Source organism: Hippocampus bargibanti, linkage group LG20 (assembly GCF_051943395.1).
Source record: "Hippocampus bargibanti isolate YZ-2025 linkage group LG20, ASM5194339v1, whole genome shotgun sequence".
In the NCBI taxonomy this organism is placed as follows: domain Eukaryota; kingdom Metazoa; phylum Chordata; class Actinopteri; order Syngnathiformes; family Syngnathidae; genus Hippocampus; species Hippocampus bargibanti.
The window spans coordinates 2,335,323-2,349,735 of record NC_142753.1 but is presented as its reverse complement, the minus strand read 5'-3'; the positions used below and the strand labels follow the sequence as shown (position 1 = coordinate 2,349,735).

The 14,413-nt window shown below is 40.2% G+C and overlaps 2 protein-coding genes across 2 annotated transcripts in view; both read left to right on the top strand.

Moving 5' to 3' along the window:
• Positions 1–5,801, top strand: part of cdk6 (cyclin dependent kinase 6) — a 41,809-nt gene extending 36,008 nt beyond the window's left edge. The window contains exon 8 of the mRNA XM_089023285.1: positions 3,991–5,801. Coding sequence (XP_088879411.1) covers positions 3,991–4,143 — 153 coding nt within the window. The 3' untranslated portion in view covers positions 4,144–5,801. The remainder of the gene's footprint in view (positions 1–3,990) is intronic.
• Positions 5,802–7,634: 1,833 nt separating this feature from the next.
• On the top strand, positions 7,635–11,148 carry fam133b (family with sequence similarity 133 member B). Its single transcript, XM_089022939.1, is given in 12 exon segments — positions 7,635–7,818; positions 8,216–8,313; positions 8,432–8,510; positions 8,640–8,759; positions 8,901–8,930; positions 9,041–9,115; positions 9,242–9,340; positions 9,477–9,518; positions 9,612–9,683; positions 10,419–10,469; positions 10,555–10,563; positions 10,565–11,148. Coding segments are annotated over 12 exon segments (786 nt in total). The 5' UTR covers positions 7,635–7,794; the 3' UTR covers positions 10,652–11,148.
• The last annotated feature ends 3,265 nt before the right edge of the window (positions 11,149–14,413 follow it).

Below are 14,413 nucleotides of genomic sequence, written 5' to 3'. Positions count from 1 at the left end.
ATGCCGCGCTCCTGTTGTTAATTGAGCTTGGGGGGATGTAAACTGCTACCAGCAGTATGGCACTAAATTCCCTCGGCAGGTAGAATGGTCATTTTATGACCAGAAGCTCCATCAGTGGTGAACAGTGTTTGCATACCACAACAGCGTTGCGGCACCAGGCATCACTGATGTAAACACAGAGTCCCCCGCCGCACAAACACTAGGCCACAACACTCACCCACGGTCCTGGAAGTTGAGCGGAGAAGTCTGATGTAGTCCATTTTATTGTCCAACGAGCGCACGTTAGCCAGCGTGATGGTAGGAATGGTCCGCCGGTGGGGGCTAGCCGCGAGCCTTGTGCGGATACCTCCACGCTTTCCCCTCTTCTGTTTCCTCATACAGCGCTTGTGGCGCCTCCACTCTGGTTTGGGTGCAGGAGTGGGGGTCGGTGGAAGAGTGGGGGTCAATGGACGAGCCGACTCCCTGAGCAATCCATGCTTGCGTAGCACTTCTGCTTCAGCTGGTTTTGGTTTTAAAAATGAACTGGCAATGTCGAGCAGAACCGCACAGGAGTAGGTACGCCTCGGGTGTAGCGAGGCAGACGGAGACGAACATTTACACGAGTGGGACAAACATAATAAACACGAAAAAAACAATTTGCCGGGAGAGAGAGGAGCCGCTGCGTGTGCACGCGCCGCCATCTTGGAAAAAAAACATATTATTACATACATATACATATTATTATGTCTGTGTGCTTGGGAACGATACATGTGTACTGTTTCCTCATGAAGGCGAGGGCATCCGTGGCGAGTTTGTAGACCGCGCGGTCAGGACTATCATCCATGATTTTGCGGAGTTTAACACAAGTAGATATTATTAAGCTTGAGTATTTTGTTGTGTAATAATATGTTTTGAATGTTGAAAGTGATTCAATTTTTCAATAAATATTGTTATATTCTTTAACCTTACACCTTCAATTGAAACTTAAACTAAAAACAGACACAATCTTGATAAATCACAGTGCGTATGTTATTTTATTCTATTTCCATTTCTTCCTCCCAGTATCTGCGAAATAGTATTTAAATGCCATATCTTACATATTCCTTGAGACAAATTTATTAACTGATAAGGGCTATTTTTCACATTTGAAAGAGAGTTAATAAATTGGGTTGTAGTGTTCTTACTGTGCTATGAGGTTTGCACACACTACATTAAAAGGACAACCAACATCACTTTTTGTTTCCTAACTGACATCAGAAAAACGTTTTATAGCATCTAAAATACCCAAAACACGCAGTATGATGTTTTTAGTCAAATGCAAAACACAAATAAAAATGACTTAGAGTGTCTAAAAAGTACTTCAATTTGAAACCGGAAGAGGCCAGTTTCAGAAGGTCCCGCCCCCTTGTTAGTGGTGTCACACCAAGACGTCTTGCCTTGCTCGAGAATCAAAACAATGGCTTCAGATTCGGAGAATATGCTTTCTTGTTACTCATCCAGTTATGAATATGATTCAAATAGTTCTGCAGAGGAAAGCATACATGTTTGCAATCGATTAAAGAATTTATTCCCTGTCATTTTGATATGTCTCGGGTGGCGGGAAATGTAGCACCCAAAAGAGGCAGAAGATGGCGACAAAGTCCGTGGAAGTGGGCTGATTATTTCCTTAGAATTTTTGTCAGCGAATATCAAATACAGTGAGACCACAACTTAAGAACTTAATTGGTTCCCAGACAGAGTGTGTAAGGCGAAAAGTGTGTATCTCAATGAAAAATTTCCCATAGGAAACCATTAAAATGGGAATAATCCGTTCCCGGGTTTCCATAACATATACTTTTCAACTAAATAAGCCTGAAAACTACATACAACCTACCTTATCCTATGTATAATAAATGTGCTATTGTATGGTAATGAAAGAAATACACTGCATTGTATAATAAAGTCACTTTATTTACATTTGTGGTCATTGATGGCTCTTAATTGACACCAGTTGCTCTCTGACTTGTAAGGTCTTACGAAACTGAGGCATCACATTATCATTCATCATGTTGATGATTCTTATAGCCTTTTCTCAATGGAACTGTTCAATAAAAGTCTGCACATCAACTGTTGAATATGCTTCTGCTTGTCCTCTTGAAGGCAAATCAAATTCTCTGTGTTGATGACCTCATTATGGTCAGCAACAAGCTCCTCGATGTCATCTGCATTCACTTCGAGTCCCGTCGGTGCTGGCAGAGATTTTAAGATAACAAAAGGTGCGAGTCCGATGATACCACGGACGCGAAATAAAACGCGACAAAAGAAGGCGGGCAGGGTGAATAAAATGGCACACTCGCGTCTAACAATCACCTCGTGTAAAGCAAACTTTTGGCGCACAAGACATAGCGATGCACTTTCGTCGTAATTATGTCACTGGTGAGGTGACAGTGACTCGTTGAAATGAAATGAAATTGAAGTGTCGCGAGCGGCAGCCACGACCGAGCTGTCAACTCGCACGTGACAATTTAGCGTGACTATTGACACACTGTTCCGGTGTGTGTGAAAACACTAGCTCTGATTGGCTTACCATGACACATGACTCTACCCTTTAGCCAATCACAATCACTTCTATCTTATCTTGACAGGGGGGTGCGTTCATGTGTAGCAACACAAAAACGTTGGCAAGTGTTTGTCACCGCTCATTCAGTTAGACAATGCTTTCCAAACAGCCTAGAGTCATATTTCTATTCTCGAACCTGAACGCACCCCAAGTCTTGGATGACAAACAAACAGAGCAGAGTAGACGTGTACGGCTGGTAGTTTCTTCAATTTATTCATAATAACGCACCACATTTGAACTGAGGCTGAACACGAGCCTGTGGTCTTTATTTTCCGGTCCCATAATAGTAAAATTATCAGCAAAAAGCTCCAAGTAGGCGATCGACGTGTGCATTCAATTAAAAGGGGTATGGAAAGTAGCGCCGGCTGGATCGCGGTTCGTTCGTGTGCTACCGCCGAAGATCACTTTCACCAGATCTGAAGGTCGTGTGCTTGATGGACCGGCCGTGGTGGGTGTGTATTATGAAAATAGGAATAGGAAAATAAGGCTTAATTTTCATAAATTTGACGTTCGTATGATGAAAAGTTCGTATTATAAGGCGTTCGTAAGTTGAGGTCTCACTGTAGATGCTCGGTGCAACACACAAGGATTCACCATCGCGTTATTTATGTGTTTTCCTTCCAATTTCGCCATCAATACGGATCAACACGAAGTTTTCAGACCAAACAAAGTACCGCAAAATGCATTGACGTGAATGAAAGGACTACTACAATGTGTCCTTTCTCGGTCAGGGGCGTTCCTTCAGTGACGTGATGTTAGGACTCGTCACCAACTCAAAAACAAGACTTCCGGAATATTCAGTGCGAGTCTTAAAACGTAAAATATATACAGTAAAGTCTCGTTATATCGATATTCAAGGGAGTCCGAAAAAAATATCGATATAACCGGGACTATCGATATATCCGACCCTGTCTGCATGTAATTTTCTCCGTGCGTGCATAGAAATAGTATCGATATAACCGGGAGTATCAATATATCCGATATCGATATAACGAGACTTTACTGTGTGTGTATATATATATATATATATATATATATATATATATATATATATATATGCGGTGGAATCTTTGTAAAATACGCTCAGTAGAAGTCATATGAAGCGATTTTACAAATTATGGACACAACTTGTCCGGAGGCGTCGGTTGTCCTTTAATGCTTTAGGTATAGAATATCCGGCCCAAACACTTCCTCCAAATGCTCCTGGCCCGGCCCCTCTGTCAAATTTTAGAACCCACTGTGGCCCGCGAGTCAAAAAGTTTGCCCACCCCTGCTTTACAGTCACAGGATAGGTTTTTCTGTGGGTGAGCAGCAGCAGCCACACTCAACCCGGAAGTAATTTAAATAGATAGAAAGCTAGATAGCCAATAGATTTTTGCCCTCTGACCCTTTTTTTTCTCATCTCTTTGCAGCAATTCCTCGCCTTCAATCCCTCCAGGAGGATATCTGCATTCGCTGCACTTACCCACCCTTATTTCCAAAGCGTGGACAGCCTCAGTCGAAGTGTGTATGCGGCTCAGCCTCTCCCCGGCAACAAACCCACTATTGAAGAGAGGACTGCCTGAGCGCCCTTGCTGTCCCTCACCCAACCTGTACAAAGTATTCACCTGGTCGTTCGTTGTTATTGAGCATGTTTGTTCAATCAAAGTGCTTTGAACTATGACTCACAGTGAACTGAGCTGTAAAATGGATGACGTTGAAGTATAAAACACAAAAAGATGCTAGACAAACATCTCTTAAATAGCCTTTCAAAATTGCCGACATTTCACTTGACAATTCTGCTCAAATTTAGCTGACGTGTTTCAGATATTGCTTACTTGTTTGCTAATTGAAATTTGAGAGCTTGCAAATCAGTGTATATAAATTCCCAAAACCCATGCGACAACCAAAGGCGATCGTAGAAAAGGGGGACGAACCCTCGTGTGATTTTGTGTTTTATATTTGTAGCTTTTTCTGTTCAGCGTTTAAAACTTAATCCACTGTGATTCATTGTGGTATAACAGAACAAAGCACAAACGACCAGGTACAGAGTACTCGGAAGAAGGCAATGCTAGGAATGAGGATCTTCCACCCCGGATATGCACAAATGCTATCCTCTTCCCGTGAACTGATGGATTGAAATTGCTGCTTTTAGATTCTAAAATGTTGACAATTGACTACGTTATCAATGCAAAGACTCTTTTCTATGACTAGGACTAATCAGTGAACGGACTGTAGACCCCCTGCAGCGGCCATCCCTTCTGCGTTTTCTCGGTTGGAAGGGGGGGGGGGGTTCCTGATGCCGAAAATGGATCATTCTTCTACTTTATGGAATTGTGAAGCACAAGCACAGTCGCATTTACCAACACGCGTCAAATGTGCACTAATGCCCCCCATCTACGCCAAACGAACTGCCGCCAACTCTTTGCAGGCCTTACAAAGGTTTACTGCCACCCAGAGGATTCCCCGCGTAACTGCAGACCAGTAGCAGGATTCTAATGGTCTTTGCAACTTTTGGGGTCAAGCACACTTAAAGGACAACCGACGTCTCCGGACAAGTTGTGTCCATAATTTGTAAAATGGCTTCAAATGACTTCTACTGGGCGTATTTTAATAAGATTCCACCGCATATAGCTATATTTTACGTTTTAAGACTCGCGCTGAACATTGAGGAAGTCTTGTTTTTGAGTTGGTGACGAGTCCTCACGTGACGTCAGAAAAGGACCGTCTCCTGACGTAAACAAGACGCATTGTAGCGTCTTTCCATCACGTCAATGTATTTTGCTGTACTGTTTTTTTTAAACCGTGTGTTACATCCAAAAGCCACCAGCAGAGGGAGTCCAAGCTCCATGGAAATCATTTATCAGCCTGTGGAAACGGGCTGATTTATTCCTCACAGATCGGTGGCCATTTTGTTGCCTCTTTTTGGGTGAGACATTCCCCCCTCCCGTTTGCCTCAAAATGTCACTGAATAAATTCTTTAATCGATTGCAAACATGTATGCTTTCCTCTTCAGAACTATTTGAATCATATTCATAACTGGATGTGTAACAAGAAAGCATATTATCCGAATCTGAAGCCATTGTTTTTATTCTCCAGCAATGCAAGACGTCTTGGCGTGACGTCACGAACTAGGGGCGGGACTTTCTGAAAATGCCCAATTCGCAGCTCAATTTTTTGCAGATTTTGGACACTTTAAGTCATTTTTATTGATGTTTTGCATTTGAATAAAAATATCATACTGCGTGTTTTGGGTATTTTAGATGCTATAAAACGTTTTTCTGATGTCAGTTAAAAAATAAAAAAGTCACGTCGGTTGCCGTTTAAAGGCATTTATCAACACCATGGGCTCATGAGAAAGTTTCTTCAGCCGTCATCTGTACACTTTTGTACAATGACGGCTGAAGAAACCTTCTCATCGATGGACCACTCCTGTACGACTGAGAGCTTACACAGACCATGGGCTCATATTGGTGCTTCGGCAATGATGAAAATGAAAAGGTTTTGCCACTCCTTTGATGTTCCTGACATGATAGTTAGCCATCAAGTTCTCTTGTAACTTTTTTCTTAATTTCAAGTGACAGTAACGTACACGCTTGCAATAGGTGGCATTAGTCCCACCAGCACGATTCATCAGTACATTTGGCGTCACATTTTGCTACCAATATTCTGTATTTAATTTTTATTTTATTTCCAAGTCTTATATGCATGTTTGATCAAGGTGTGTATTTGATTTTTTTTAAGCCGGGGCATAAAGTATTCTTACACCAACTCTGTCGATGATTACCGAACCTGAGTGAGGATGAATTCACGATGTAGGAATGCATAAATGGCTAGAGGACGAGACTCTACTGTTTGTAGTGCAGCAGTCATTGTAGAAAATGACTGATATTTGCATTGTCGGCCCATTAAAATGTCACAAAAGCAGATCAGGTAGCGAAATGAAGGTCAGTGGAATGTTGCATGGCGATAGTGGTTTTTTTTTTCTGTTGAAAATGTCGAGTGTATTCTGCGGGTGCTCAATGAATTTCCTTCAGCTTGAAAGTGGCTAAAATATGTGCGCATATTTTTTTTCTCCAAATAATGCACAAATATCTTCAGTGTCCCCCCCCCGCCCCGGTAATTTCTTTTTATTTTACAAGATAACTCCCATTATGTTCAATTTTGATTTTCTTTCAGCAAGAAAAAATGGAAATTGCAGAGATGTATTTTTCTTTATAGTTTTTTTTTTTCAGAACAGTAACATACTTTTATCACTGGTGTGTGCTGCTAGCACACACACACTTTTCGCACACACACACACCCACAGACACACAAAGTCATTCTTTCTCAGGTTTTTGCTCGGGTGTCCAAACCTTTGGCACAGTTTGCACATCCTCCGGCTACTAACTGACCACATTACAACTCCTTCAGGTTCTCTTCAAGCTGTCCAATGATCACGCCATTGATCATCATCCTACTGTCAGTCCTATTTATCACGTTATGTTACTGTAGTCATGACTGTATGAATATAACTGCCTGTATGAACTGTTTTGGTTTTTTTTTTGCCACAAAAGCAGACTTTTGTTGCTAATTGGTGAACATAATCAACAACTCCTAATCGGCTTGACTGAGCACCGTGTGAACGTTCTGTTTGGATATGACTCAAATCTGATGTTGTGACATGAAATGCAATGAAACGCAAAATATTTTAGGTTTAGAGTTTTGGTAACGACTGCTTTAGCCTTTTGAACTTTATACACTGTATATTGTTTCTTAGCCAGTAACAGTGTCACGTTTCAAAATGAGTACAACTGAATTACACATTTGAGCTTTTGCTGTTTTATGGCTATAAAGCGTCAAATCACAGTTTTTTTCTCACACTTTCAGCACGTCGAATCGGGACTGGGAACAAAAACAATCAAGGTGTTATCGAATGAATTCAGGAATTGGTGTCTTATTATTGTTTATACCAGATGAATTAAAAGCCGCTTTTACAAACAAAAATGTGTTGGGTCATAATGATACGTGCGTGATATACATAAACGGTTTCCATTCATAATGCAATCTAAAGAGGAACAGGCGGTGGCAGCAACGCCTCACTGACCAGGTTTATGCCCCCACTCATTTTTCGACCTAGGAGACGAAGCTCCTAGCAAGAAACGCCGTTTTGTTGTGGCTGCTTGCCAAAAACCACGAAAAAAAAACACAAATGTTAATGCTATTTGCTAGATCCCGCCCCTGTTAAGTAAGCCAAAATGGGCAAAAGGGACAATCGAGTGGTGAGTTTCTGTCTTATGTGTCAACTTGCTAAATTAGCTTGCCACTTTAGCACAACAGAGCCAAAAACCAATGCTTGCTAATGATACGTTTAGCCTTTTGTCAATTTAACAGTGAGGCAGCACCCCCCATTTATGTGATACTATTTACTACGGCATTGTTTATTTCAGCCCGTGACCATGAACGAAAATTATGGACGTTGCGTGTAGATGCCCGAGAACCGTCGCACGTACCACTGCTAGCAGCAGATGATTCCCAACGTTAGCTTACTTTTTGTTTAGTGTGGTGCGCCGTTTTGTGCTATAAAACTACCACGACTTAAATGTCGTTTCATGTCATCGTGTTGCAGCTACGATCAAGGTCAATAGTTATGTCAATGTGTGTTGTTTGACATTGCAGGCCTATGTCAATCCAATCGCTGCTGCAAGATCCAGGGGGCCAGTACAGAACTCAGGACCCACCATACAGGATTATTTAGGCAGACCTCGGCCAACATGGTGCGTATAGGAAAGACACTCTGGCTAACAAATTATACAGCAAAACAGATTAGTTGTTTATTTGTGTGTGTATTATTTCGGATTTATTTCATTCACTCATTTGCTGCGTCTTAATCAGGGAAGAGATCAAGGAGCAACTGGAGAAGAAGAAAAAAGGCTCGCGAGCCTTGGCTGACTTTGAGGACAAAATGAATGAGGTTTGAAAACTGCCTTCTATTATATTCAACGACACTGCATTTTTTTTCATGAAAATCATCATTTAGAATTTTCAGTGTACAGTATTTGTCTTGCGTATTCTTTTTTATTTTTTTTTTTCTTGGTAACAGAGATGGAAGAAAGAGTTGGCAAAGAACCGAGAAAAGCTCTTAGGTGCAAGTGACAAGGACAAAGAAAAAGACAAAAAGGCAGGCGAGCGAGAAAGAGAGGAGAAGAAAGATAAGAAGGAGGTGCAGTATACACACAAAAAATTACCTTGCCTGGTTATTGGATTGGATTTGCCTTTATTAGTCTCGCAGTGGAGAACTTTATATTTCACAGCAGCAAAGTTATTTTCAATATTTCATGTTGCCTTTTTAATCTGTGTGCAGAAAAGAGAGAAGAAAAAGAAATCCAGTAGGGTGAGGGGATACCTCTAGTTTTCACTTTACCTCTTACTGTTATATTTAGTCAACCGCAAACAAGTTCCCTCAAATCTAATGAACCCCGCTTTTATTGTGTTTTGCTCAAGCATTCTTCATCTTCTTCCTCCTCCTCATCGAGTTCTGATTCCTCCAGCAGCTCCTCCTCAGAATCTGAAGACGAGGTAAGGCTTTTCTCAGGAATGTTTTTTATCTTATGATTGCGTAAAAATGTATTTGAAATGTCAATAGTGGTCTGAGACCACTTTTGAACCTCATCTGAACTTCTGTACATTTGTTTTGTCTTTAAGCCAGAAAAGAAGACTGTGAAGAAAAAGCGGAAAAGAAAGAAGTCATCAACCAGAAAAGCCTCAGATGACTCTGATGCAAACTCCGATGCTGAAAGAAAGGTCTTTTTTTCCACCCTTTTTTTTCGTGTGCACTAATAAAACTGTGATTTGTTCATTTGAGATTGAATGACTGCAATGTGTTTTTTGTTTGTCAACATCCCAAATTCACCTTCAATGCTCTTTTTTTCTGCCCAAGAAGAAAAAAAAAAGAATCAAGGAGGACGGCGATAACAATAAGGTGATTTCATGTTTGTTCTTGTTGATTTAAATGTACATTGTACATTTAATGCCTGATGAATATGGATTAAGGGACTAAAATATTGTCGTCTAGGATGACAAAAGCCGTCGAAGGAAACTAAAAAATGAGCCAAAGTCATCTGCCGAGTCGGATGGTGATGAAATGGTACCTCAACCCTTGTGTGTTTGTTTTCTTTTACTTTTCCTTTAACCTTGTTGATTTTTTTTCTTAACTCATTCACTGCTAGTCACAAATATATTGAAATAAATTGAAAATATGATGTAGAGCGCCATTCTTGAATTAGTGATAAAGCCCTGGCCAGACCCCCGGTAATGTTTTTTTTTCCACAAGGGGGGCAGCATTTCCCTTTTTTCCTATGTTAACGCTTTGTTCCAGCTTCTGCTGTTGTTAAAGCACGATAAAAAACGATATGTATGTATTGCATTGTATTTTGGACAGCTGCCCTCATTTCAAGCTCATATAACTCCAGACCCATGTAATTTAGGAATTAATGATATTTTTTTCTGATGAAAAATGAGAGTGAGAGTTTTATTTATGCTGCATTGAATGTTTATGTATTCCTAAAACTCAATATTCTGTGGGTCCTGCAATTTGAGTGACAATGACAAAAACCCTGGCATTGGAGTGGACACATTTTTTTGCACATCGTCTGGCAGTCAATAAGTTAATGTAATTTGCAATTGTCTTTACTTTTTGCACGATATTCTACTGCAAGTGTCAATTAACAACTTGAAGCCAAAATCCACAACTCAGACAGCGAAACCAAAAGTACATTTGTCACTCAATTGCGGTCAGAAAATCCATTCTTGTGAAACAACGTTGCTTTTTGCTTCCTTTCTTTTGATTGTATTTATTTGCTTTTGTTTCCCTTCCTCTCAGGCTGACACCAAGAAAAAAAAGCGAAATAGTGAAGAAAAAGAGAAAATCACAGTAAGATTACAATTTCAAAAGTTCCACCTTGTTGAAAGATGGTTCTTTTTAATTCAGCTGACAGAACAATTTTTTTTTAACACAGGACAAATCGAAGAAAAAAGCGGAAAAAGAAGCACAAGAAACACAGCGGGAAAAAGAAGAGGAAGGTGGCATCTCAATCTGACTCTGATCTGGGCTAGCTCTGGTTGGACTGTTCCATACATATTGCTGCAATGTTAGCATTTTACTTGTTATTTTACCACCAGAAACCACCATAAACATCCAGCTCAGATTACGACAATTGCGGTGCTGTGCAGAGCCTTGTTGAATCAGGTGCATTTTTTTTGAGGTGCTAGTAGGTTTCTCGACAGCACTTGCCGCCGCCCGTTTCACTGAACTTTCCCACTGAGGAATTATCCGCTTCCTCTTTTGCATGTCGAGCTGAATGCTTGATGTCACACCAGCCTCATATTGAAGTTGGACTTGTACGATTTAAAAATAAAAATACCCGTTCATCCCTACACAACTGTGCACATATATGAATTGGAAATTCATAAATAAAGTCACCGTTTAGCCATCATAGCGCTTACCCAAGGTTTAGCTTTAGTAGCCCAACTACCTCCACTTGTCATTTACATCGACCGTCACCACGCATGTTTTATTTTCATGATGATTAAATTGCTTGACAGACAACCTACTTGCTAAAAATGTGGACATTTTCTGCAGCACACGTACAGATGCTTCCCTACTTACAAATTTTCGAGTTACTAACAACGGTACATACAAACATTTTTTGTCGTAACGTAGTATTCTCTCCAGTTGTACATGTACATATCTTTATAGAGCATATAATTTATTAAATGTTTATTTTTCAGTAAAATCCAATACAGGTTACTTATACAATCCTTAAACATACAGTAAAGTCTCGTTATATCTATATCGATAGTAGTGCTTATTACGATACTATTTCTATGAACGCAAGGAGAAAATTTACATGCCGCAGGATCGGATATATCGATAGTCCGGTTATATCGATATTTTTTCAAACTCCAGAGAATATCGATATAACGAGACTTTACTGTACTTGTATACATCTTAAACATACAGTGACACCTCAGTTTACGAACCCCTTGGCTTACGAACTTTTCGGTTTATTTACATTTGTGAAAATTTTACCTTGGCATAAAAAGTATTTTTCGGGATACACACGGTGCGCCGCAATGAGTGTTCGTTCGCTAACGAGCCCATAATCCTAACAAGAAAATGGCAGCCCACTGTTTTTGTCCTCTATTCCCCGCCCTCAATCTTCAGTTAAAGCCACGTGATTGGTCAACAACGCAGCAGTAGGGGGCGGGAGGTTACAAACAGAGAGTGAGGCCGGTTCTCCAAAAAAGAAAATGGCAGCCGACTTTTTTTTATCCTCTATTCCCCGCCCCCAGTTATTGGTTAAATCCACGTGATTGGTCAAGAACACAGCAGTAGGGGGGCGTTAAACATTAAAGAGCAGACGACAGAGAAAATGCGAAAATGGATAGAAAACAATGAAATTTGGACTCATTTCAACTTTGATAGTTCAAAAGCAGAGTGTAGACTGCAAGGTTAAAATATCTAATCAATAAGGCTCCACAAATAAGCCGCACAAGCCATCTGTACACCTGATGAAAAAAGCTATCAACCCAGCTAAACAGAACACATTTGATGAGGAACAAGGTAAAATTATCACCTATTAATTATTAATACGGTATATTTTGTGTACTTTTAAGGTTTAGAAAATTAGAAAGTAGAAAATTGTTTTATGGGGACCTGGGAACGGATTATTCTCATTTTAATGGTTTCCTATGGGAAGTTAATTTTTGGGATACACACTTTTTGCCTGGGAACCAATTAAGTTCGTAAGCCAAGGTATCACTGTACTTTTTAAGCCTTAAACATACATTGCATACAAAAAATAGCAAAGCAACTTATGGACAAATTGACCTAACGAACGATCGTTCGAACGTATCTTGTTTGTAAATTGGAGAGCGTCTCTACAGCACTGAAGCAACTTACGAACAAAATCACCTTACAAACGACTGCTCGGAACATATCTTGTTCGCAAGTTGTGGATCGTCTGTGTAACCGTTGCCGTTAACTCATTCACTGCCATTAACGAATGTATTAGGGCAGGGGTCGGGAACCTTTTTGTCTAAGAGAGCCATAAAAGTAAAATATTTAGAAATGTTTTTCAGTGAGAGCCATACGCACACACGTGATTCCAATAAAATGTCAGAATATATTATTTAAAATAACTTTGTGATAATACTCACCGTTAATATGAATAGCTGTCCTTTCCTCATGATTGGTAAAAATATCCAGCCAAACGATTGAAATGAAAGTCAACTTGCTGGGTCCATAGGTGAAGCTACTGCGAGCTAGCCTGCACCCTGCTCATTAGCTTGCACGCTTGCTTTCTGCTGTCTCTCGCAGAAGTATATTGATGCTAACGTTAGCATGGGGGTTGTCAAAGTGCCACTGATATTCAACTGTGTCATTCATGGTATTGTTTCATTGCAAATTAAAATCACGGCAGAACTTTTTCTCTCCACAAAGGCGAATCCTTCCGTCCATTCAATGCATTTTTTTTACTCGCCGTGCTTATTTAAAAGGTGGCGTTTACCTGTTTTGACATCAACGGCCATAGGTCAGTATCATCCAATCCAAACAGGAAATGAACAGCAAAAAAGCGAGAATATGTGCAGTATTTCGTTGCATCAGCCAGATGCAATCATCAAAGGAGCCATATATGTCTCGCCGGCCATAGGTTCCCAGCACATGTATTAGGGAATTGAAAATATGACGCAAAGTGCCATTCCTGAATTGGTTCGGGTTTTGTTTTTTCATTCTTGGCTGCCGATAAAGCGCTGGCCATAGCCTCTGGCAATGTTTCTTCTTTTTCACAATGTTTCTTCATTACGCTTTTTTCCATGTTCCGTTGTTCCAGCTTCAGCTGTTGTTAAAGCACCGTATAAACCAATATCAGTGTTTGAAATAGCGTCTGCCCGGACGCCCTGGGCATCCAACTTTTCTGTCGGCGTACAACTTACAAAACATCTCAGCCCGGGTGGCCAACAACTTCTTCAAGAAAGAAAACAAAACTACAGTAAAGTCTCGTTATATCGATATTCAAGGGAGTCCGAAAAATATCGATATAACCGGGACTATCGATATATCCGACCCTGTTTGCATGTAATTTTCTCCGTGCGTGCATAGAAATAGTATCGATATAACCGGGACTATCGATATATCCGATATCGATATAACGAGACTTTACTGTAGTTTTTTTTTTCCAAATCAAACATTAGCTTAACGATTTCGAAATCAGAATAAATTATTCTGATTTCAAAATCGTCATTAGGTTTGGAAATGTCTGAATTTCAGTTTGTTTGTCAATTTGCATACTCGCCACCGTAGCCAATCAGAAGCCTGCTACATGTGTCCGTCTTTCCCGAGCATTCTAAGGTCGTGCATTTGCATATCATTTTCCAAAGTAGACATACATTATCCCGTGACTGTAAAGTGTACTTGAGAGTTTTGAAAGACGCTTAGAAATTGAACGTACATTAAAAGCATCATGGAAAGAGGAGTTCACGTGGGTCGTAGCAGAAGACGCAACGCAAACATTGCATTGTGCAAAATGACGAACAGTGTATGGACAAACGACCAACTGGAGCAAAATCATCAGCAAGGAATGTTTAAGATAAATTAAGCAAGGGAGCATTTGTGGTAGATAAATCCTTAATACTTTGCAACAATGTTTATTTTTTGCGATTAGTCGTTTTCTTGTGTTTCAAGTTGTGAAAACTGGGGGAGGCAACTTTATGGCCGGCAAGGGATATTTATGATAAATTAAGCAGGGGAGCATTTGTGGTAGGTACATCCTTAATAAAAACAATCCTTAATACTTTGCAACAATGTTTTTTTTT